The sequence below is a fragment of the Ursus arctos genome, unplaced genomic scaffold (assembly GCF_023065955.2).
Source record: "Ursus arctos isolate Adak ecotype North America unplaced genomic scaffold, UrsArc2.0 scaffold_7, whole genome shotgun sequence".
Taxonomy (NCBI): Eukaryota; Metazoa; Chordata; class Mammalia; order Carnivora; family Ursidae; genus Ursus; species Ursus arctos.
In genome coordinates, this window is record NW_026623089.1 from 48,190,370 (window position 1) to 48,216,233 (window position 25,864).

The 25,864-nt window shown below is 45.0% G+C and overlaps 1 protein-coding gene across 9 annotated transcripts in view; it reads left to right on the forward strand.

Annotated features, from left to right (window-relative positions):
- The window catches only part of KCNMA1 (potassium calcium-activated channel subfamily M alpha 1), a 717,414-nt gene that overhangs the window by 343,513 nt on the left and 348,037 nt on the right, over positions 1-25,864 (forward strand). For all 9 annotated transcript variants that reach the window (XM_057308339.1, XM_048218924.2, XM_057308341.1 and 6 more), the window contains exon 3: positions 18,387-18,448. In XM_057308339.1, coding sequence (XP_057164322.1) covers positions 18,387-18,448 — 62 coding nt within the window. The remainder of the gene's footprint in view (positions 1-18,386; positions 18,449-25,864) is intronic.

Genomic DNA, 25,864 nt, shown 5'->3' on the forward strand with positions numbered 1-25,864 from the left:
GACTCAAGCGAAAGGCAGCAGAAAAGAGAAAGTAAATCCTTCCCTTTCTTGTACGTACGTGTACACACCAGCTTGCACATGTCATAACTAATTTCTAGAAAGGGTTCTCTCCCCACCAGGCGTATATCAGCTGCGTACAGGGTCTCGGTCCCTCATTCTCTGCAGTATCCCTCGTGCCGGGAATGTTGCCCAGCATATAGTAGGAGATCAATAAATATGTGTGAATAAAAGAAATTTTAGGTGGACTGTTTTCCACCCTCCACATTCTACCCATTATTCCTTCACAGCTTAATTACACTTCCACTGGCTCCTTCCCGACAGCTCCTGCCTGAATGGCCATTCTCTCCTCCGCTTACTTGATTAGCGGTACTTTTCTTTTTGGAAAAAAAGAATTGGAAATTGAGTCCTTGCTTTGGACCATCTTTTCTATTGTCTCAATTTGACATTAAACTCTTACAGTATCGATCTCTTTTATATCCCTTTCACAAACCTTTTCAGGTTGCTATAAAATTTTTATCTGCGTTTCTCTAGGAATAGATGAGTTGCATAAATGTGAATTCAATTTATCTTGGAAGTATAATAGCTTATCATAATAGACCCTTCATGTAATAAGTACATCAGAAAATAATTTAGCCTTTATGGGATTTTTTCCCCCACTTCAAATGATTGGTCTGTAGGCTTAATCGCTCAAGAACTCAGCCTTCTGTAGAAATGGGATTTATATTTCCATGTGACCAAGCTCCTGATTTTTATCTTAGAAAGACAGGAAGAGAAAAAGAATAGGAGGGAGGTAGAGAAAGAGAACAAAAGAGAGAGGAAGCAAATAGGGATGTTTGCCGATGCCTGTAGTTTACTTTAGTTTGAGTTTTGAGGCCTTATTTACAGCTGTCTTATAGAAAATATTTACACAAAGTAAGTGCGGTAGGATCTGAAATTGGAGAAGAGGGCCAACAAATTGGTGTTGCTTTTGCCTTAGGGGGTGACTTCGGATAAAGGGAACTTTGCAAGCTTTCTTGTTGCTGGTGCTCATAATGGTTCCATGGTTCTCTTCTTGGTAGGGGGTTTAGAAGAAGTGGCAGTGCTTTGCCAAGAAATTGCTTTATTGGAACAAATCATTTGCAGTAGTAATGTGTTTACTGAGATAAGTGCCATTTTAACTCTAGCGTGCTGTACCCTGGCAAAGAATCTCAAAGATGACTCAAAGCTTTTTTGAAACACTGCCATATCATTAAAGAAAACCGACTTAATGATCTAACATTTAGCATTATTCTGTACAGTTTTACTCCTAGACTGGAAAATAGTTACAAGAATAGCTTCATTTAATTAGAATGAGAAATATCACACACACACAGGACAGATGTATGTATTTATACATTTACTTCATTTTGCAAATTATTATCTGTAGAAATAGTCCAGTATGTGTGACCAAGAAGATTAATTAAGGACTCTGATCCTTCCTATTCATTCATCAACAGGCGTTCATTGAGGATGTGCCTTATGCTGGGCGTTAAGAGGGCCACGGGAGGAATGTAACATTCAGGACTCAACTTCAAGGGATTTATAGTCTAGACGAGGAGACAAGACGTATACACAGAGCTAGTTAACCACATGTATCAAGTAGTATGGAATGGAATATCCTCAAAATATGAAGAACAAAATGTGCTTTGGAATACCAAGCAAAGGGAAGTTGGGGAATGTATACATCATTGGAGGGCATTCATTCATTCACTCACTCACTCATTCATTCATTCATTCATTCAGCAATTCTATATAAGGCATTTACTATGTTCCACCCGCCAACCTGGATGTTGGGATTATAGCCAAGACAAAACAGACAGCTCTCTGTTCATACAGAGTTTATCTTTTCTTGAGGTTAGACAAGCAATAGACAAGGAAGGAAGGAAATAAGCAAAGTGATTTCAAGGAATGATAAGCCAGTGAGGGAAACGAAACAGTGTGAGGGAACAGGCCAGTGCTGTGTGCACCTGCATGCACACACACTCACTCACACACCCATGACATAACTTTAGAAAGGGTCGTCATTAGGGTCGTCAACTTTAGAAGGCTTCCATGAGGAGCTGGCCTGAGCTCAGGCCCGAATAAGGAAAGGGAGCTTACAAATGAGGTGGAATACTATCCTTGCCTTGAAGAATCAGGAAGATATGATTTGGAGGATGGGAAAGGGACAGACATCGTGGAATATTTCAGACTCTCTGAGCTCCTTTCCCCCGAAGGTATGGGGTTGCAGTGCTCTAATAAGGGAAGACCTCAGTGAGTATTTCTCAAATGAGTCAGCGAATATTCTGGCAGTCAGAAAGTTGGTAGCTGCTGACAGGTGAGAGATTTTTTTTTACATCTTTCAGTAAGATCATTCTGGAATGAGAGCTATCGGTGTGCTCAGTGCCAACCGGCAGGCATCATGCTGGAAAATTCTATTTAACATTTATTTATAGAGCACTTACTATATGGAAGACACTGTGTTGAGTGCTTTTACAAATATTAACTTATTTAATCTTTGTAACTGAGGTAGGTGCTCTTCTTACTCTCCTCTGACAGATGCAGGAACCACACTATAGGGAGTGATCTACTCAAGGTCACATGGTGCTAGTGTCTGGGTCTACAGTCTAGCCCTTAACCACTGTGCTTCCTCTCTGTGAGAGGAGGAATCCCACATCACACAGGACATTTCAAAGTGTCCTTATCCTGAATTGGTAGAAAGAGAAGAGGGACCTTTTCAATTGGTGAAGGGCTCTAGAGTTACACAGCCCAGCAGAACTCTCTGTAAAGAGGAAAACCTCTCTGGGCCGTCCAAAACAGGAGCCACCAGCCTGTGTCTGTGAAGCACTTGAAGTGTGGCCTAGTGGAACTGAAGAACTCCAAATTTTATTTAACTGTGGTTCGTTTCAATGTGAACCACGAAACCTAAGCAATATGAAATATTTTTCTGTTAAACACAAACTGTGTTGTTTCACTAGGCCTCATTTTCACTAAGTGCCACAGCTGTTGCATCACCTAAGACATTGTGGTATTGCAGGATGTGTGGGGGGTGCGTTTCTAGTAGCCCCTTCATAACTTTCACTATTAATTGCATGTTGATGTAAAATGTATTTTGCCCAAATGGAGTTACATGTGAAATATCTGAAATGCAAATATTGCTAATTTTTTATTTTTTACTGTGTGGGTACTAGGCAATTTAGAATTACAGATGTGGCTCGAGTTCTATTTCCGTTGGATGCCGCTGGCTTGAAATTCACCCTCAGGCCACTGGGTAGGGTGCTTAGTCAAAGAGGAAGTACCTATTGTGTTTTGGTGGACACTGAGCTATCATCCTGGAGACTGGATCTCTGTGGACCCTGGGGTCCTCACGTTCCCAGGGACCAACGTGAGCTGTTGTGACATAGGTTTTGCAGATGGAGTACCATGAGACAGACATTTGTGGGAACTCATGCATTGCACATAACCCCCATTTTGCTAAAAAAGATGTGGTCTTGGTTGGAGTTGAGGGATCTTTGAACCAGATCCTACTCATGCTGTTCTGCTCTTGCCTGTTTCTTGGCCAGGACTGAGGCCTGCATTGCTGCTGGCAGAACGCAGCTGTCCACCCATTGCCTCACGTGAGGGCCAGACCCTGCACCTGGACCCAGAGGTGCCAAGGAGCAGGGGGTGAGGTGGCTGTGCTTGCAGGAAACCACCTGCCAAGACACTTGGGCTACCGAAATCCAGGTGGCAGCAGGTGTCCTAATCAGTGCGGGCCTCTGGCTCAGGCCCAGTCCCACATGCCATCTGTGTCCCCAGAGGTCTGGTGTGCAGCAGCCTCCCCATCAGCCTTGGTGTCAAGGAGGGTGGTGGGTGTGTGCGAGAGAGGTGGGGCTCCTCAGCGAGACTGAGTTCATTAAGGACTGTTCTTCTAGAATCACTCAAGTGGAGATTTGGAGGAACCAGGTGGTTTCTCCTTTAGCCAATGCAGAGCCCTGACTGCCTATGTTGGGCTCCCGTCTGAACAGCCTCCTGACTCTTGTTGCAGAGTCCACTTCCCTCTGCCTTAAGATTCTTCCCACCCACTGCTCAGGTGACCTCGCTTTTCATATACACGCAGCAAGTGCTTTTACTCAGGCTGCCCATTGGAATTAGCTGAGGAACTTGATTTTCTAATACAGCAGACAAATGCTGATGCCTTGTCCTGCCTCCCAGAGATGCTGCTGTCATTGCTGTGGGGTGTGACTTGGTGATCTGGGTTTTAAAACCTTTTAGAAACTTTGAAGTTCTCCTTTTCATAAGGGAACCAATGCATTAAGTGGACATTTCTCCAAATGTGTCAGAATTACAGGGAGAGAGGGGGCACGGTGTGCTTGTTGAAAATGCGGAGTTCTGAGTTATCTCTCAAGCCTTTGGAATCAGAATATTTGGATGATTTTAAACAAATATTTAACAAAAACGGAATTTTTGACAAATAGCCCCAATGGATCACAGGTACACTGTGATGTCAACATCACTGTATTAAATCATTAACAACTTCATATGGATTTTTTTGTTATCCCTTGTGCTTTTTAAAAGGACCAAGGAAGAAGGCTAATGCAAAATTCAAGGAAGTAATCTCTAATGATTCTCACCTTTAAATTTAGACTTCATAAAAGAATTTTCCATTATGCGGTATAAGACTGGAAAATATGCCAGTCATGTATAATAAAGCAGTAAACATGCTATTTCCTTGGGGATGGGAGAGAGGGTTGCTTATGTTTTGGGGGGCAAGTGGGGTCAATGCTTACCTTTTTGTCCCCATTTGTGGGGGAAGGTCTACTATCATAGCTGTCCAAGAAAACCTTCCAGGCTTGATGCTTCTTCACCAAGCAACTCCGAAAAAGCTGATGGAACTCCAGAGTTCTGCCAGGTACACCGACAGTGTCCCTCCGGAGTTCTGGGGGACACCAAAGCCTCAAAACCTAAAATTCAGGAAGTAGCTTTGGTGTCATGGATTAAAAGAACAAAGATAGGGAGTCAAACCTGGATCTGAATCCCAGCTCTGCCTATTACACACACATTTAAGCTCCCTTTGCCTCGGTTTCTCCATCCTCACTATGGAGATTACCTCTTCCTTCTTGAAACAGCGGGTCCTCGTTCAATTCAATTCAGTCAGTATTTAACACTGCCCTCACTCTGCCCTGTCATGGTGAGAGCTTAACATCATCTTGGTCCCTCTGTTCACCCAGCAAACATCAGTGGGACAATGGTTAAGAAACTTTGGATGTGCTGTTTTCTGAATGTGAAATGCGTGTCTTACTCTAGTTAACTCCTTCTTATCCTTCTTCCCTGGGAAACCTCCTTGAACCCCACGGTTGACAAAGCTCTCCACTCCTTTTCAGAGTCCTCTTTGCCATGTACGATTTTTGCTCTCTAGTGGGACCCTTGGTTGAGTGTCTTTCCTCTAGACTGTAAGGTCCATGAAGGCAAGGGCTCTCTTTGGTTCTCTGCTGTATATCCAGGCTTAGCACAAGGCGTAGTATACAGTAGTCACTCAATAAATGCTTATTTATTGGATGGATGGATGGATGGATGGATGGGTGGTGGAGACAGAGATATGAATGACACAATTTCTGCCCTTACAGAGACACGGACAAGAGACTAAGAGGAAAACAGGTGACTACAGTGAGGAATGAGAGAAGTGCTTTGAGAAACTCTACTCAGAGTCTCAGGAGTTGCCTTCAATGAAGCATCAGACGAAGTTAGGGAAGGCAAGAGTTGCCACCTTGTCTGCTTCTGAATGGCTTGGTTTTTCAGTAGAAGAAATGAAGGAAGGAAGGAAAGAGAGAGAGAGAAAGGAAGAAAGGAAAAGGAAGAAAGGAAATAGAAATAAGGCCTAAAAAAAAAAAAAAAATCCAACCACCCTGTTTATAGTTGAAACAGTATTTAAAACAAAATCTAGAATGGCAGCTTAACATGACAATTGTGGCTTCTTCTGGAGAGAACAAGTCAAGTAGACCTGCATTCTTAGGAAGGTCGGTCAGCCCAGAGCACACAGGGAAGCCAAATTAGTGCCAGAAATTTCTGGCAGGGGGTGGAGCTTGAACCAAGGGAGTTGGTCTGTCTTTCCTCTTAGACATGTCTGGGAAACATGGGCAGAACCATGACCTTTGGTTCCTTTGATTTTGAAAGCCTTGTGGGCAACTGTTCTTTAACACCTGCTTCTTTCCAACAAGAAAGGACATAGTTTATTGATGAGCTCCCATTTTCCATTTGTGGTACTTTTTGATTACTTTCCTTGGAAACCAGTATTCTGCCACACCGTTACAAGTCTTAGTTGAAGTATGTCTTCAGAACTCTAAGCTTACATATCAGAAATGGAGCTTTTAATAGTTTTATTAGCAATAGTGACATATCTAAATTCATGATGTCCCTTTCTATGGAGAAGATATATCAACTTAATTAAAACCAAAACCAAAACATGTTGCTGGCATTGTCTAGCACATTGAACTAGCATATGAAAATGATATTGAATAATATTTCAAGGTAGAGTTCTGACCAGTTTTCTCCCTTTTGAAAGCCTTCAAAATTTATAGATATTTTAAGGGAATTTTGTCCAAATAGCACAGACCCAAAACAACCAATTTAAAATGTTTTTACACCCATACTCAAAGAAGACAGAATATCTTGAAAGGATTGATTTTAAAAAATTTGTTCTGATGGCTGAAAGCAGTGATTCTCAAAATGTGGTCCCTGGACCAGCAACATTAGCATTACCTGGAGGTTGTTAGAGATGCAAATTCTCAGGCTCCCCCAGACTTATTGAACTGGAATCTCTGGGCTGAGGTTTCGCGATATGTGTTTTAACATGCCCTATGGCTAGTTCCCATCCATACTCACATTTGACGACCCCTGTTAGGCTATGGCTTAAATGTCTAGAAAGGCTTTTGATGCTGGGAACCTCATCTTGGCGTCTGTCACCTTCCTTTGCACAAGAGTCAAAGCTAGAGTACACATTCTATAAAGCAGGACCATTCTCGCCTCCTCTGTATCCCGTGCCAGCTCAACCCCGAGTCTGTAGTGGGCACTTGGCAACTGCATGTGATGAATGAATGAAGGGGTAGCTGTGGAATTGTGTGTGTGGGGGGGGTTCAGAGGAATGAATTCTTGTGCGTAAAGATCTTATAATGGAGTGGACAAGGAGGGGAGTTCAGTGATCAAGATGGGGCTGTGCTGAAATACACAGCCGGATTATGACAGGAGCCCCCCAAACCCTGAGAAGGTGATGGTTCTCCCCCACGTATAAATGGAAAACTTGGCAAACCCATACAAAGACTTAAGGATGTCCACCTCAATTCTGATTTCTTCTTGATAACTGTGTCAAAGCTCTTAAAACTCAGAAATACAAGATTCTTCCCACATTTTCTGGCTCCTGCCTTGTGAAGACAGCCCGTGTGCCTGGTCTGCCTGTAGAGAGACTGAAGTAGGAAGGAAGCCTGAACGTCATACATGTGCTCTTCCTCTTTTTAAATGGCCTTGAAAAGACGACAGGTAGCGTTACATAGACAATCCTCTTTCTCCTGTTTTGTTTCCAAGGTAAGTGCGAGGCCGGGAGAGGCAGGAAGCTATGTTACCTGGCGGTGCTCCCGTCCCTCCACCCCTAACGCGTGCCCCGCGGAAATGGAGCTTACGGTTTTCTGACGCGGTCTAGGGGGCCAGAGCTGTAGTTACGCCGTGCGGCTTGACTAACATCTGATCATCACCGGGCCACGGGAGACGCGTGAGATGTTGCAGGAGGTAGGGCGGCAGCTGGGGCTGTGGTCCAGCCTTTCCGAGTGAACAGCGGTGCAGTGCTGGGCGGGGCATCCGCCCCCACCGAGGACAGCCGTAACTACATGTGTTGAGACGTGTGCCACTGACCCTTGTCTTCCGATTTTCCGTGCTGTTGGGGCGGGAGCCTGGGAACGTGAGGAATGCTATCTCATGACGATTTCTGCTTCGTTCAGGAAAGGCAGCTTGTTTGTGAGAATACCATAGTAAATTCAAAAATGTTTGTTCTCTGCAGTGAGGGCAGGAGGGAGAGATGTCAGAAGTGGACAAACTAGCACCTTCTCTTTGGAGACTTGGATCTCAACCCACCATAAACCTTAGCACGGGGGGCTTGCTGGTTTCATTCTTATCTAGATGGCATTTGCCAAGGTCAGCCCCTTTGTCATGGTCAGCTGTTTGGTCTACAAAAGAGGAAGCAGTGTGGTGCTTTCGGAACCAAGCACACGAATGTGTGCCTTCATGGTCAAGCCTGGTGTGGGGCGGGACACTGATTTTGAAGACTGGTCAACATTGGTGTCAATGTTTTATTGTCAGTTGAATGGTTATTTATTGTCTTGGCCCACTGTCTTGATGTGGAGGCCCCTTGGTGGCCCTGCTTTCCAGGTTGCATCGACAAGCCTTTTTTCAAAAGCAACACTTTTGGTGGCAAAATGCTTATTGTAAAGGATGGAAATTCTAGATTGTTACAGGGGTGACTTTAAGGTCCTACTAAACCCACTAAGTGACTGTAACTAAGTCATTACTGCAGCTTGGCCTTGAAGTTTAGACCGTGGGGACCAAATGTCTTGTGTCCGTGACATTATCTTCTAGAGGACATTGTTACATGTTTAAAAAGTGTTATGAGCCAAAGATGCATATTCTTTTCTTCTCTTCTCTTTTTTATTGTGGTAAAGGGTACATTATTTTAAAACTCCCAGTCATATCTGGGGCTTTAGTTACAGTTACCAAAAGACATAGTAGGTTCTGGCTCTAGTCAGAAACCTTGATCCCTGAGAAATTCATAGTTTACTCCATGTATCAATAATAAATGAGGCTGAAAGTGAGGGGGAAGGTGGGGACCCATGTAAGTTCTCTGTGGTTAAGTGGGGGTAGATTCTGGATCCAGGGGGGAAATTCCAGCTTACTAAGGAATAGGATCGAACATCCCAGAGAGGCAGGAGTCACTTGTGTAACATAAGCTTCTTAGAGGTTCCCACTGCCATTGAGAGGAGAGATATTAGTATCCTTTGAGAAATATGATTATGTTTGAGTTTTGAAATTTAAATATACTGTTAGATTCTGTTTGCAGATTCTCAGAATTTTCCTTCTATTTTTTTATTGTGATTAACTTCACGTAAGATTTGCCATCTTAGCCATCTGTGAGTATATAGTTCAGTCGCTTAAGTACCTTCACAATGTTGTATAACCATCACTGCTATCCATCTCTAGAACTTTTGGAGCAATCTAAACAGAAACTCTATACATGTTAAACAAAAATCTCCTAGTCCTGCCCCCCGCCCCACCCCGGCCCTGGCCACCACCATTCTACTCTGTGTCTCTGTGAACTTGACTTCTCAAGGTTCTGCATGCAAGTGAAATCATGTAATAATGGTCCTTTTGTGTCTGGCTTATTTCACTTAACATAATATCACCAACGTTCACTCACGTCATAGCATGTGTCAGAACTTTTTTCCTTTTCAAGGCTAGTGTTCTGTTGTACATATAGACCACATTTTGTTTATCTGTTCGTCTGTCAGTGGACACGGGGGTTGCTTCCAAAGCTGCTATGAACTTGGGTGTACAAACATCTGTTTGAGTCCTTGCTTTCACTTCCCTTTTTGCCTTCAATATATTATAAGAAAGGCAAAGTTTGAGAAGGAGGGCAAAGATGGCCATAAAGGTGATGATAAGTGGCACCTGGTGACTGGACAGTTCTACAGAAGTTTTCTCATCTTATGAATCTAATTAAATTAAAAGTCCATTTGGCCAGACCCACACGCACTTACGCCAGGCAATTTCCCCAAAAACTCATTAGCGGCAAACTTGGGAGCTCCTCTGGCAGATGGAACTTTTTCCCCTGGATTTTTCAGTAATTAGACAGGAAAGGTCTCTCAAACTTTACCCTTGAATGGAAGGCTTTTATCTTGCTTTCCAATGCACCAGTTTAATGCTCTTGGTAAAAATATGTGAAAATCAACCTTTTAAGTTTTATGATGCCATGGTGTAAGATTTCAGTGTCATTAAACCTCGATTCTCAGGAAGGTCACAGGTTTTACGGAAAGTGTTCTTGCTCAATGTTACAACTGCTTTCGCTCATTTCAGTTTCTTGTTTTCAGTTTTAATGAACTGAGGCCTTTAGAGGAGCACATTTAACTCTTCTGCAGTTTTGTGTTGTGCAGAATGAAATGAGCATGGCCAACAAAACCCAAGACGTAACACCGTTGACATCTGCGTGGCGGTAGGGAGACACTGACCTGCAGAAATTCACACAGCGTGTGCCCTGGAGTTACATCAACATGGTCCCTCAGGAGGGAAGAGATTGGGCAACTGACGTCTAATTTTGACCCCAATTCTTCTTTGGGGAAAATAAAAAATAAAAGAGAGAAGGATCCTTTATGTCTATTCCATATTAATCAAATTCTCCTCTGCCCTCTGTGAAAAGCTCGTCATTGTGCTTAATTTGTCTGTTTACCAGCAGATGTGTGATTTACAATGAAATTGTTTTTAGTAGCTTACATTAAGAAGGAACCCTATTGGGGCGCCTGGGTGGCACAGCGGTTAGGTGTCTGCCTTCGGCTCAGGGCGTGATCCCGGCGTTCTGGGATCGAGCCCCACATCGGGCTCCTCTGCTGGGAGCCTGCTTCTTCCTCTCCCACTCCCCCTGCTTGTGTTCCCTCTCTAGCTGGCTGTCTCTATCTCTGTCGAATAAATAAATAAAATCTTTAAAAAAAAAAAAAAAAAGAAGGAACCCTATTATTTTCCAGGGCTTTGTTTTTATCTATAGTCATTTTGAAATGACCTAATTTGCAAATAGACAGAGACACATTACTAGGAATGTAGTTGGTTCATAAATATTGATAGAGACCCAGTATTTGTGATTAATTAGTGGAATACCAGTCTGTGTCCCTTACAGTGTGTGTGTATGTGTGTATTTATGTATTACTTACACATTTATATTTACATTATTTTGTGTGTCACTTCCTTATGACATGTACTTCACTTTGTTTCCATGCATTCCTGGTCCTGATCCTAATTTAAATTCTCAGCTTCTTCATATAGGGCCCCTGATACCTGCCACCTTATAATTGAACCTGTCTTTCATAGAGACATAGTTTCCCTCACTTCTCCGTAGATGGCTTGTCTCTTTATGGCCCAGGGAGCCCTGGACACTCTGGGCCTCTATAGCCTCTTCCATCTTTGTGCAAAACCTTTTCTCTTGAGGCTCCTGCCATCCAACTGAATCCTGACCCTGGCTGCCCTCCCTGATGCTGGCATCAGTCTACCTGCGGGCTCCTCCACCATCCAGGGTGGCTCCATCCCTGACTCTTTCTTCTCCCCACCACAGCTCTAGCCATCCCCTTCCGGTCTGGCCACCTGATCCTCCTCGCTACCCCCCGTGCATCCAGATCCTCGATCTCCTCGACCGTGATGCTCTCCAGCCCCGCTCCACTCCAGCCATGAGTCCCTTGGATGGAGAACTACACCTCACCTCTTTCTGGAGTTTTAAGCTCCAAAGTCTCACTCCATGAGGGTCCACATCCTTCCAGCTCTCTTTTGCTTTCATTACACTCAGTCTCCAAATTTATTATCCTGTTTTTTTTTCTCCAAATACACATTTATTTAACAAATATTGATTGAGACACTTTGCTAGCTTCTGGGAGTTTAGCAATGAGGAAAAATGGACAGGCACCCTGTCTTCATAGAACTTGTAGTCCAGCAGAGGAGAGAGGAGTTTATCAAGTGATTGCACAAAAAAAATGTAAAATTTTTGCCATGCTAAGTGCTACAAAGTACTGTGTTCATGGGGGACCTCTCTGCATTAAGTGGCAGGAAAGTGGCAGCAGAGCTGAGATCTGAAGAATGAATAGTCTATGAAGGGAGGTAAGACTTCTTGGAGGAAGAAAATGCTTATGCAAAGTCCCTGTGGTAGTTGGGGTGGGAAGGCACACATGGTGAATAAAAAGAACTGAAATTTCAATGAATTGCAATCTATAACAGAGGAATTTTCAGGGTCCTGTAAGCTGTGTTAGAGATTTTTTTTTCTTCATACCCAAAGTCATGGAAGTCATTTGAAGCAATTTAAGGGGTGGGAGGACCTCTCCAATTTATATCTTTTGTCCTAACAGTCCAGTCCAGTCTATACTGAGTATGGCTTTAAGTATTGCATTTTTGGAAGCGCCAGGTTTAAATGCCCCCAAAGGCATCAACATTTTCACTAGGCTTCCTTACATTTGAATAAAGCACAATTTTACTCTTATCTGGAAGTCCCGTGTATTTTATAATTCTAAATACTGACTACTGAAAGCACTTCCTTATGCTTCCTTCCCTTCATCTTGAATACATCTGTACTTAAACTATTGTTTGGAGTCTTGGCTTTCAGTGAATCAACTTGCAGCATTTTTGTGTAAGCACTTCATAAGTCAAAAGTAATGTGCCAGAATGTTATTTTGGAAACTTAGGGGACCTTTGGATGTTTAAATGGTACTGTCAAAATATTGGTTTTATATTTTACAAATCTTTTGTTATTTAGGATAACAAAAATACCTTTCTTGGTAGTAAGATTATGTCTTCCATTGAGAGTGGTTGAAGGGCGAGGAAAACATTAGTATACTGGCCAGATCAGGAAGAAAAAAATATCTTTTTTTTTTCTTCCCTTAAGAAAACACTGATACTCAGAGTGTGAGCTTCTCTGGGCAAAACGTACAGAAGTGGGCTTTTCAAAGAATCACAGAGGCAGGAGGAAAGGAGACTGAGTGAGACCCCCACTCGATTCCCTGTAGCAAGAGCGGAACGAGGCACAGAGCCAGGGGAGGGCTAGTCAGCGGCCCCTCTAGGTTGTGTTGTAGTTTTGTGGGAAGGCAGGCTGCATGAGCAATTGCTTGTGCTACAGGACACACAAAACTATGAATCTGAGCGTCCGTAGGATTCCTGCTTACGATTATCTGAAAGAAACGAGCCTGTCTGACACAGATTAGTGACATGCATAATGGCCATCATGCTGAATTACAGTCATGCACAAATGGCCTCCCTTTGGCCTCAAAAAGCACTGCCTTCTCAAGCCAAAAGTTTTGAGTTCTTTGCTGTGTGTGATAATCCACTGAGGTCCTGATCTGATGATCATCTGTTCTAACACCCATTTCACAGATCGGGAAGTGGAGTCCTGGAGGTGGGAAGTGATGTGCTCGAGAGCATACTGCTTATTGGGGCAGAGTTGGGATTCAACCCCAGGCGGGCCCGTGCCCTCTCTGTCATGAGTCTGTCTGCCAATGCGCCTGGCGCCTGCCCTTCCCTGCAGCAGACGGGTGGAGCTGGCGTATCAGGGCTTTCCTTTCTTCTTCCTGGGTTTTCCATCCTCCTCTTCCCCATCCACTTTGGGGGTTTGTGATGGTGGTGGTGTTACTTCTGTGTCCTCTCCTCCCTTGGACATCCCAGAAGTGTCTGTTTGTATGTGTGGCCTTTATCAAAGCCACAGGGGATGCCCGAGTCATTTCAACTTCTGGATTCCATGCTTGTTGAGGGCAAAGACCAGGCCTGACTTTGCTCTTTTCGTTTTCTATTTCCCTCTGTCTCCCTCTGGGCTTTGCACATAGGAGTTCAATTAATGTCTGTCGGAGTTGTTAAATTCACCAGACCAAACATTTTAATTTGGATGGTGGAATGATGTTATCACTCATAAACAAAACGTCCCCACATTGTTTGCCTTGGGAGTTCTCATGTTTATTGTTTTTATATAGTGAATTTTATTGTATATAAATTATACCTCAATAAAAAAAATAGCGATGTGCCTTTGGGATTATATGTAGGAAATGGTCCATTTTCGGAGGGGTCGCTGCTGCCAGTAGCTGGCTAGGCCCCAATCAAACATGCGGAATCATTAATTAGGGTCATTTGTTCTGCTGTGAGCTGAGCAGAATGTATAAAACCTGCTCAGGAGAGAACTAATTCATCCTCCTCTCTGTACTTTCTAGAGTACTCCTAGCACGATTCTCAAAGCCTGCGGGCTTCATACATATGTTCTAATGGGCTAATTGTTAAGGCGACATTTGTAAATTAATCTCTGACTTGAGCTAAGTGGTTTCCCCTAATGGCTTTAATTCAGTGACTCCCATTCTTGGCCATATATCAGATTCACTGGAGGAGTTTGTGAAAAAATAGAGGCGCCCAGCTTCCCCGTCCCCCCAGCTGGCCATTCTCTGGTTCCAGGGCAGGGTGAGGCATCTCTGTTTTTTAAGAAATGCCGATCAAGTGATGGGGTTGTGGTGGTAGCTGCCTTTCTGAGCCTCTGCTCCAGTCAGGGTCTGGAGGCCCTCGCAGTGTCATGACTTGTGTCTGTTGAAAGCACTTGGGTCGAGCTCAACAACTTGAAACCAATTTCTAGAACAGGCGGCGTGTCTAAGAGCCCACCTTCCCAATTCATTCATTCTGTATTCCCTCCACGGGAACCGTCCTTTCCTTGAAGATCTTCAGTGACCTGACGGCATATTCTGTGCTTTGCCATACAGTTTCCCATCTTTATGAACTTTCCGAGACATTTGGGAGAGCTTCAGGGCCTGCTGGAATGTCCATCATGAAAATATCTGTGAATATCCTCTCTCCTTTCTCCATTTATCATCAGGCTCTTGGTGCCAGCTTTTTTTTTTAATGTGGTGCGTCTCTGTATGTCTGTGGGTCTATGTTCCTGGCATTCTTCCGTGCAAACACAGGTCGTGTTTGAGCTTGCTTTTCTGAGAACAGGTAACTCGAGAGTACCTTGTTTCAATGACATTAATCAAATCGCTTTTGTGAGGAATCTGGCACGCCGTAAATACCGCTCAGTACTTGGTATCACCCCATAGCATACAGGTATTTTCAGTCAACCTTAGAATAGGGCCGTTCACACCATCACAGGTAGCCATGGTGATTTGGGGACCCCAGGCTGTGAAAAGCTAGAAGGGCTCTGGTGGAGGTCAGCACACAGCGTGCCCCGAGAGGGAATACTCATATTGTCCCATATGTCAGACTGCGTTTACAAGGTCTCGTTTGCGACAGCGCTTTGTAAAGTGCTTGGTTATTGTAAGAGGTCTTCTGTGATTCCGCTGCTGGAGGGCTAGTGTTTCTCCGTCTCGAGTATTATGCTTCTCTTGGCCTCATTTTACCATGTCCTGTGGGCTTCAGTGCCTTTTATCCCTGGGACTGTCAAGGCACATGGAAGGACTCTCAGTGGCCTTCCCCCTTACCGAAGGGATGTTCGAGTAGCCATTGCAGGTAGGAAGAAGGGACACTTTGAGGACAAAGAGCATATTGAGACAAGAGCCCTATGGTTGCCGCTCATCCCTCACATCTCCCATTTATGTCTCTACCTAGTCAATACCTTATTAGAGACTGACTATACCTATGCCGTACAACTGAGCACCGGTTTCATAATAGCATAACAGAACCTGGATTACTGTGTAAGGATTACTCCACAAAGAAGTATATTTCATGACTCCAAGTGGACTTTTCCCATTTTTCTTAGGGCCTCAAGTATAGCAGATGTGAAATAAATACTTAGATAATTATTTGGGGACACTCTATAACATAACCATTAGCATTTAGGCTAAAATTCTAGCCATTTTGTGTAGTTGGACTGAATTTTTTCATATTTAGAACAGAGTTCTCAACAGTGGGGGATTTATCAGAGAGAGAGACAGAGAGAGAGAGCGCGCTAGTCTTTTGCCAGGGCCCCGCAGAAGATGGATCTTTGTTGGATTCCTATTTTCATGGCGTAATCCAAAGGACTGATTCATTTCTGCAGCACCTGGATCCAGGCTGACAATGTAATCAAGCCTGACATGATAAAGAGCCATTTACCAAGTTTAAAAAATCACATGCACAGTTGTCTTAATCTGGAGAAACCGGTCCCCTCCCCATTGATCATGTCAGTCCTAGAGGCAGGTGTATAGAAGAGTTTGGACACCGTGTCTCCTCAAGAGCAAGCCTCCTGGCCGAACGTGTGGACCCAAGAATAGGTTCACTCATCAAGATCTTCAGTTCTTGTAGGTCATTTTCCTCCTGGATTTCTTCCCTCCCTTACCCTATCAGAGAGAGGCTGATATTTGAGTTTGCGTCTTAAAAAGCTAGCAGGAGTCCTCCCCTCCTGTCACTGGTTGATTTGCTTAAATAAGCTGCACATTATTCCCCATCACAGAGGCCGAGCAAAGGCAGCTGGGACAAATTAGTGTCAGCTACTTCCTCTGGCCCCCCAGTGCTGGGAAATCCTCACCATTGCAGGAGAGCTTAGATTCCGAGCTCATTTCACAATGATGTACATGCCATTTGCAAGGGCTTCTATCCTCTTTCCTCCCTTCTCCCTTGTGTCTCTGCCCTCCCCTTCCCTCCCCTCATTGGCCTGTACAGCCAGCTCTGACCAAAGCTCAGCATTCACTCACACACACACACACAAACACACACACACACACACAGCCCAGCTGACAGAGATTAGTCTTGGATCAGCTGGTTATGAATGAAGAAGAGGTCCTTCCCCTGTGTCCTGGCCACGCCCCTTCTCTTTGCAGCATTTTGAGAATGAGGTCTGGGCCAGGATCTCACCGCTTATGTCTCAGGAATAGCAACACGATCAAACTTAATCTTAAGCTATTTGTTTTGCTGCCTCATTCAGATAATAGAGGGAAAAGCTGAGGCTTGTTTATGTTCGTGTTTGTTTTTGTGGATGACTGCAGAGAATGAGTGAGTGTGAGGGCAGAGCCTGGGGTGAGCCTGCCGAGGGGATCAGCACCGAGAAAGGGTGCTGGCCCGCAGACTGCAATGTTACCTTGGACTCAGCTACAGCGTGGCTTAGTGTTTGAGACAAAGTGGAAGAATAAAATAACCCCCACCGGTGTACTATTTTACCACTTTCTTTCCTAAGGACAGTTTGTCAGGAGCTGCGAGGCTGTGCCTTCCTTCCGCGGTGTTGGGCTGTTCGTTTAAGTGTCCGTGTTCACTGTGTGGTCCGCTGCCTGTCCGGGAGCTCCATGGGGTTCTGCAGTGTTTTCAGTGAATACCGTGTGCACATTGCATTTCCTCTCTGCTATTTGGTGCACACACACAATACAGATGTGTGTGCGTGTGATCCTTTCTGTCTCTCTCTCTCTCACACGCACGCACACACACACACAGACTCATACACACAGCTTGACGGTGCTCAGTCATTACCTAAATTGGGATTCATCTCTCTCCACCAGCCGATGCCAGAGGGATGGCAACGTGCAGGTACTCTGAGGACACTGACACTTCTTCCCGTCCAAAGTCCCTTTAGGATATTAGCGTGTCTGAAAGGCATTTGTTGAGCCCTGGCACTGTGTGTAGCAGAGGTGTTTACTTTTGTTTTCAGTCTTCTCATCTTTCTTATTTCTGAGGCTCCATTTAGTTGCCCTACTGGTCTCCTCCGTGAAAGACTAAAGAAACAAACTGGAACGTAGAGTGGGGGCAGAAGTGTCAGTGTCAGCCTCAGCTGCGACATATGTATTGGGGGGACTTCAGTGTGACAGGTATCCTTTGAAGGAGATGCCAAGCTGTCTTTTTTATCAGTGGCAATTAATTTTGAGTGAAGAGTGTAAAGATGAACAAGGATTCTTGTGTAGCTAGCTAATGTATTCCTGAATGTGGCTTTCCTCGCCTAAACCATTTCCAGAATACTTGAGAAGCGTTGTAACTACACACACACACACACACACACACACACACACACACACACACACTTGTACAAGCAGCAAATTTATGCTTTTCAAACTGATGGTTCTTGCCTGGAGACAGGAAGTAAATCAGGGTTGCCTAGGGCTAGGGGCAGGAGCAGGGATTTAACTGTTCACGGGTGTGAGGGGGTCTTACTGGGATTGATGAAAATGTTGGAAACCAGACTACAGTGATGGCTGTACCGCTTGGTCTGTTTACTTGAAGTCATTGAATCCTATGCTTAAAATGGGTGAATTTTATGGTATGTAAGTTGTATCTCGGCAGAACTGTGAAAAATTGATATTCCCATATTTGCATTCCTCCGGGCCCAGGTTGCACATAACATGACCAATTGTACCACCCTAAGTTTTTACCTGCTCTTCCCACTGGAGTATGCTGACTCCAGGTGCGGAGAAGCTGAACCCTGTTGATAACAGGGCAAGACGAGACCAGCGCAATAGATACAAGAGTCTGCCCTGACCCCTGTTGGCCAGCGCTGAGGCTGCCGCCCACTGTAAGGTGTGGAGGCCGCATCAGGGCGTCCTGTGGAGGCCTCCAGGGGCTGAGATTCCCAAGCGGGCCCCAGAAAGCAGTTGGAATCCTGCTGCTCAGCTGCTGCCGTGTGTGTCGAAAAAAACACCAAAACCCAAAAGCGAAGCTTCCCAGCGTCGGCTCCTAAGTGATGGCATTTTCCTCTTCTTTTGCAGGTTGTCTTAGTCTTTGCTCTCAGCATTGGTGCACTTGTAATATACTTCATAGATTCGTCAAAGTGAGTATTCAAAGACGTTGTCTTGCCCTCTTCTCTAAAGCAATCATGAGCCTCCGCATTGATCAATGGATTTACTTTAACACCAAAATTGGGAAGGCTGTCAGAGGAAGGCAGGGCTACTCCGTGCTGGTTTTCTGAATGGGAATAGAAGCTCTCACAAGGAAGGTTACTTTGATCCTGCTTGCACGAGAGGGAGGGAGAGGTATCTGAGGGTAAACCTTTTTGCTGGGTGCTATTTATTTTCAAACAGCTGTTTCCTGTCGAAGTATTTGCGCTAAAGATGTCGAGAGGTTAAGGGGGCTTTGGTATGAGTGTCCAGCCACTGGGAGGCTTACAGGTATCCAGACAACGAGGGCCTGAGCCATTCTTGCCATGATTGTAAGGTCCTCTTGTCATTAGGGTTTCTGTTGCTTTAATCTTACGGGAAGTCAGATTAGGAAGCATGGCTCCATCCTTTGCTGCTATCAATGAGAATATTCTGTGGGAGCATTGCTCATTGGTGCTTCTTAACTTACGAAGGTAACAGATGGGATGAAGTTCCCATGGAGTTCATGATGACTCCCAGAGGTGGAGGCCCACGGCCATCTAGGATTTCCTAGAGTGGACATTCGTTCAGACCCCTGGGGTGCCAGCTCAGTGAACTGGTACTCTAGGGTGAACCTGCAGCGGGGTCTTGTGACAGAGTTTAAGACTTTATAGGAGGCAGAAGAGGTCACTGAGCAGAGCTGCTAGGTGGTGGCCAGCTCTGCCCTGGTTCCTGCAGGTGTCACCCCGGGGTGCCTCATTTGTTCCAACTACTCTATTGCAAGCTTGAGGCTAACAACTGGGAGGCTGGAGCCAAGCTGGTCTGATGCGCCTTTCTGTGGTGACATGAACTTGACAGCGGGGCAGTGGCCTTGAATTCTTTGCCAACATTGTCCACTGTGAGAGTGTTTTCACCTCTTTGAACTCTATCCGTAGTATGGCTGCCTACTAGAGTTTGGTTCCAGGAACCTACTTTCTGTCCTTGTTGGCGCAGACCCTGCTGTGCTTGAATTCTGAGCTTACTGCTCTTTTTCTGTGGCTCAGGATGGTAGTAATTTCATGCACGCCTAAATTCTGAATTTCTCAGAGGCATCTGGTCACCAGCCAAAGGATTTTGTGCAACTGGGTGCTGAGGCCAAAATGCCATGTCAGGGAGAATAAAGAAAGCACCCTTTTAATCACTTGCCTCTGGGAATCAGCCAAGTCTGAGAACATCAGAGGTCCTTCAGCCCGTCTCCGTGCACAAGGCTGGACTGCCTTCACCGCCTCAGGTGAAGGGTCCTTTCACAGTTCTCCAGGAGACAAGATTCTACACGCTCCCTCCATCAGCTCTTCCTGGCCAAGAAAGAGAAGAGCTATTTAAGTCTGGAAAACTCCAACTGGTATGTCATTGAAGGTAAGCCTCTTTTAAATATCTACTCTTAATGATTCTGGACCATATTTAAATTGAACCAAAGATCTTCTAAAGCCCTGGTCTTATTTCTCTATTCTCTTCCCAGGAGTGAGGAGTGTTCTCACATGTCAGGGGGTGCATACCCTGTCAACTTCATGCCAGGCTCAGGAAATGGGTTTGGGCATGTAGTATGTGTGCCCCAGACAGAGCAAACCCTTACGTGGAGGTGAGTGTGGTGATCGGTTAGGAGAGATGCCCCGGCACCTTCTTTCCCTTCCCCGCCCTTTCTGTTCCTCTGTATTTCTCAGAAATAAAATGCTCTTGTTAGACGGATTCGAATTGTGTCCTTTTTTACAGTGGGTGCTGAGAGACAGTCTTTTGTTCAGTAGATTCTGGTGTTCTTGGCTCCACATAAGAGGATGGAAAGGAATGGAATTCCCCAAGGCAAAGAGCCCCTTCCCTGGATGCCCAGCAGCGCCACAGTGTCCTTCGGATTTCATTATGATTTTACTAAGTCTTGGGAAAGCCAGCATTGGGAGCCCTCTCTGGCTCTGGTTTCTCTTTAAGGACTTGCAAAGCGTTTATCCCAAAGATGGACAGTCAATCCTATTCTCCACTTTTTTCAGCAAAAATGCCAATAATCTTAGAATCAAGCTTGTCCCCATTCTCCCTGCGGACTGTCCTAGCCTCAGTCTTTCTTCTCTGTGACTGACCTGTGTGGTTTGGCATAGCAAGACTTGGTTTATAAGAAGACCTAATGTTTATTTATGTCAGCTCTTCCACTTCCCATTTGCATTACTACGTTTGGTTATAGCCTTCTCCCAAGGTTCTGCGTGTGGGTGACCCGATCAGCACAGCCAGTACCAAGGCGTCTTTCGTGTTTCTGGGGGTAGTCTGTGAAGCATGCGCTGTTAAGTAAGGGGAAGAAGGAGAATCTGTAAAGTGACCTTTACAGCAAGTCCATAGATTCCCAGGAATAAAAATAGAACGTATTAGACATTGTGATCAAGCATAGTAAACAAGAGAAAATGAAATGCTACCCACACTTAAGGTGCAAACGGAAAATGTGTAAGAAAGCTGAATGTAAATTTATAAAATCCATCTTTTCATTCAAAACTCTCATTGATTGGACACACTGGTGATTTGGCTGACCATTTGGGTATCTTGGAAAAGAGAGCTTTAAACCTCTCTTGGGAAGCTACACTATATTATCCCCCTGGAAAAACCTAGTATTCTTCAGAACAATTTTTGTTAGCATTTACGCCCTTCAAACATATCAATTAAATAAATAAATCTATAGGCTTTCCCTTTGCATGAGCCTAATTGGGCAGACACTGTTGCCAGGTGGCTTGTCTCCATGAATTTTAATCAGAACTGACCTCCCCCACAATGGTAGGGACAAGTTCAGCACAAGTTCAAGATGTGAGGCTCTCTGCACCCAGCCCTTTGAAGAGTGCGAGGAAGAGGCTCTGGGGGTCTGCCCTGCTGGCTCCTTGTCAGGCAGGTCTATTCAGGTTGTGCGAATGGGCTGGCAGGCAGGGTGGTTTGGTTACTCCCCTTCTGTGGGGCAGCAGGTGGGCGAGGCAGTTCAAAGAAATGCCGTAATTGGTGGCTCTATGATCTTGTGAACCTTTCAAAGCTTATTGTACTATCAAGAGGCAGTGGGTAAGTCATTTCCAAAGACAGCCTCTCCTACACATCTTTCCTTTCCCATTGTTAGGCCAAGATAGGTCCCTGAGCAGCTCTTTTTCATTCAAGGAGTTGAGGAGCCCTTCTTTGGGTCTTAATTTTCCTAGAGGGATCGCCACAGAAGAATCACTTGTGCAGCCTCAAGTGATTGCTATCTAGCTAAGACAGATCGCGCTCAGAGCTCCTGGAGTTGAAAGCCAAAGAGAATTACACTAAACTGTGTTAAAATTACACTTCATCATCCCAGCGGTAGACTCTCTAGAAACACCCAAGCGGAGGGAGTTGTTCCACCAGCTCTTTGGGTAGACACAAGTGTCACGTCCTTACAGACACAGAGAAGTGTGAAGCCCTCCAAACACAGTAATCCCATCCCTCAAAAGATACTAAATTAGCCACACGAGGTAGGTATTGCCCAAAAGAACTGTTTCTTCTTCATTCTTTTTAAAGGTGTTCTGCCCAATTTAAGGCATATGCCACTCCAGCTCCTAATTCTGATGTCTCTTGATCTCCCACACGCTCTGATACTCTGTGAAGCAAAGATTTTTAAAAAATTGTACAACCGAGTCAAAAGTGCCCCAGACACCCTGTGGGTGATAATGTCACCATTGTGGGTTCCATCCCTGTCTGTTTCCTCTCTTTGACATAGGAACAGTAATTCTTCTCTAATAGATAAGAAAAAAAAAGACCCAACGATGTCAGTGTGAGGGCAGGATCCATGGGTTGCATAATGCCGCAGTTCCTGCTGCTTCTAGAATTTCAAGAGAAAGTTGGAAGAGGCAGAGGCTCCAGGCCCTGGGTATTTGCTTTTTTTCCAGGGGCATTCTTGGAAAGGATGACTCACCTGCGGGGAGATATTTATTCCTTTGATTCATGTTTAAACTCAGCTACTTCTTATGCTACAGTTATGTGGCTTATGAATATTTAATACTGCATATTCTGAAAATGAAGGTCAAGTCCTGCTCGCTGGTGACTTCAGTGCCGGCTCATGTCTCTGCAAGGCAAACTACCTGCTGTTAGCCAAGTAAAGCTGAAAGGTTATACATTGTTAAAATTTTCCTTAATGACTTTATCTGCTCCAAAATTGCTGGCACATGGTGGGGGCGCCTGCTGATTTCACCACTCTTTGCTCTTGGCTTCTCATATCAGCGATGCTGCTTTGGGGATATGGACATTAGGAAGGAGGAGGGAAGAGCAGTGCAAATTTTGGAGAGCATCTTGTCCAAGGGCTGGATTCCAGGGTAATGGTGGTGTTATGATGTGAAAATGGTCCTCCCCAGGTCTTCAACATTCATTTAACATTTCACGTTTGTATTCATGGGCTCATTCATCTTGTTTTCATTTGCTCACTTGAGACCTCTTCAGTGTACTAACACTGAAGATTTTCCACGCGGTAAAGTTGCTTAGGGTTAGGTGTGGTTAAGGAAGATTATCTTTAAGATTGCAGTAGAAATCAACCAGATTGTTTTCATCGTCTCCAAAAATAAAACTGGGACCATTGATGTGATGGGAATACCCAGAGCAGTGCAGACCCGGCCAGTCGCCAGCGATCTTACCTGCTGAGTATTCACACGGGTGGGCTGCTAGCCCCCCAGCCTGGAAATGCTCCTTGGAAAGGAAGAGACAGGCAGGTGGCTGGGCGAACTAACATTCCCTGATCATAGACCGTGCGAGATATGGTGCTAAGCACGTTACAATACACACCACACGCGACCTCACTGAATTCTCCCAACAACCTGATCGGGTGGGTGGGACTACCCTTCCTGCTGTGCAGGTGAAGAGGCTGAAGATGCAGCATTTGTTCCAAACCACGTTTGGCTCATCAGTCACGGAGGCAGGATTCGAACCCAGCGTGTCTAAAGGCATCTCTCTTCCAGGTGTCTCGAAGTACAATTCCAGATTTGGAAGTGACTCCATGGGTTTAGTGAGGAGTTGCAAGAATGAGCAGTAGCTCAGCCTCTTTAGCCAACTCCTCTGTCCTGTTTTCTCTTTTGTTCTCCATCTTCCCATTTTCTACCTTTGGGGCCATCAAGTCTGCAAGTCAGCAGTGCCTACGGGGGTCCCAGCACCGCTTCCTCCCTAGGACATGAGACATGTGGGACAGGGCTGCGGGACATGTGCTGTCTGATGTCTGTTTAGGTCTTGATTCATTTCTCCCTAAATTATGGCTTAATAAGACTCCCTTCTCTTTTATCTCAGTGGAGTGGCAGCATTGGGTGATGGAATAGGGTCAAGTTAGCAAAGAGCAAGGAAAGCTGATTGATTCTCAAGGGCTTCTCCCATTTAAGGGATTCTTTCCCAGTAGAAAGACCTTTTGCTTCCCCCACCACGTGTACCTCGTCCTCTGTGCCTGTCATTTGGGACACTAAAGCAGGTAATGAGAGAGGCCCTACTTCTCCGTTAGATTCTTTTATCTCTTTAGAGAGTTGCAGGATTTCGTTAACTTGATATAGTTTTGCCTTGTGTTCCTAGAAAGTCAGTAGTATTAAAGCAATGGACTTGAGGAGAATTTGGTCCCAAAGCCGTTTCTGTGGAGGTCTTTGTAACGACGTCAGATATCCGATTTCCTCTTCCGGCTGGTCTTGTTCTTACGGGCTGTCACACAGGTGTTGACCCAGGGCCTCTGTGTGCCACCTTTGTAGCGGACACCTGGCAGAGCTGTGAGGACAGTATCGTCACCTCCACAACAGCCAAATGTCAACTGTGAAGCACTATGAAGGCTGTTTTCACTTTCACCCTGAGCATGCCACCCTGCCTCGCAGGAAGAACAGCTAGGGAGCCCATGGCACAGGGAAGGAAGCCCACCGCCTTATTCCGTGCCAGCTCCTTTATGGAACTTGGCCTTTTCAGGTGGTGTGCTGAGAAATTCCTTGCTGTTCTCCGCCTTGATGTCCTTGTTGAGTCCCGGAATGCATTTAACCTTTGTTGAGGAAGTCAACACAAGTCACTGTGTGTGCAAAGCATCTCCCTATTCTTCTTTTTTTTTTTCCTTTTTACATTCTCCCCCCAATTTGCTCTATCCCTCCCTGACATTTTTATTGCCAGGCTTTGGTTTGGAAAATTATGGGTAGGGAAAGTTCAAGGGCGGGATGTTCAGAACAGCACTGCACATCTGTGAAGGGAGCACAACAGGAGAGCTAGCAGCTGTTGAAAGAATAGACCGTCAGATGGAGGAGGAGCTGGGCCCATGGAGGGGTGGGGGAGGGGGAGGCACCCTCAGGGCAAAGAATCTGTAAATAACTCCCAATGGGAAGTCGGTGTCCCCTTGCAGAATTTAACCTTTAATGGCAACACTAGATTCTCTGACATGGGAGCAACCCTAACTCAACTGTTCTACTTCATCTAGCTTTCCAAAAGGCCATTTTTAAAAAAATCAGATGAGCACAAACCTGGTGGAGGATACGCCCAGAAGGTAACTCCTCTTTGTCCTTCCCCCTCCCAGCTGGGTGAGGTGGTCTCAGCTCCCTGCCTCATTTCTCATTGCACACCATGTGTGACAGCATCCAGAAGCATCAGGGACCTGTTCGTCTTTGGCATTTCCTTGGACGAAATCAGGGACTATGTTAGGAGTGGGAGGGAAGACAGAGCTAGACCATCCAGGCTTGCTGCAAGGAGAATGACATGTCAGAACTTGGAGAGACTTCAGAATTCACTTGGTGCCACTCTTCCCTGTGTCCCCTCATCTTCTCCTGCCGCATGAAGGTGAACTGACCTGCTCAAGGACACCCAGCTAGCCAGGGGCTGAGCTAGAGCCAGGACAGTTCTCTCCAGTCCAGGTCCCTTCCTCCTTGATCCCTTGGGTTCATGCTACCATAGACAAAATGAACGAAGATGTGCTGGCAAATATTATCCATTGAATGGCACAGCAAATAGTGATTTTTATGCCCATTTTGGAGTTTCAGGCTGTCATCATGGGGGCAACTTCAAGTCAATGGAAAAGAACGAAGATAATGCCAGGTGGGCACTTGGGATTCGTTTATTTCATCCCCCTTGGCAAGAGGCCCTGAAGTTTTTGATTTTATGATCCCTTTTTTTCTGTACTACTTCAGAGGGGGAGGTAAGAGCTCAGCTGTGTTGTGGAAGGTTAGCAAGGCTGAATGCATTGGTTTGGCTTGTTTGGATTTTTTTCGTCCTGAAATTTGTTATGCATGACTTTTGAGGACATTTTGCCCGATGGCTCATTTGTTTCCCTGTGAAAACTCTATCTGATAACTATGTCTATAAATCCATATTTACTCTCCTCTCCAAAATTAGGATGAATTATTTCTTCTCTTCTCACCACTCTCCAGAATTTCAAAAGAAAACTTTGGATT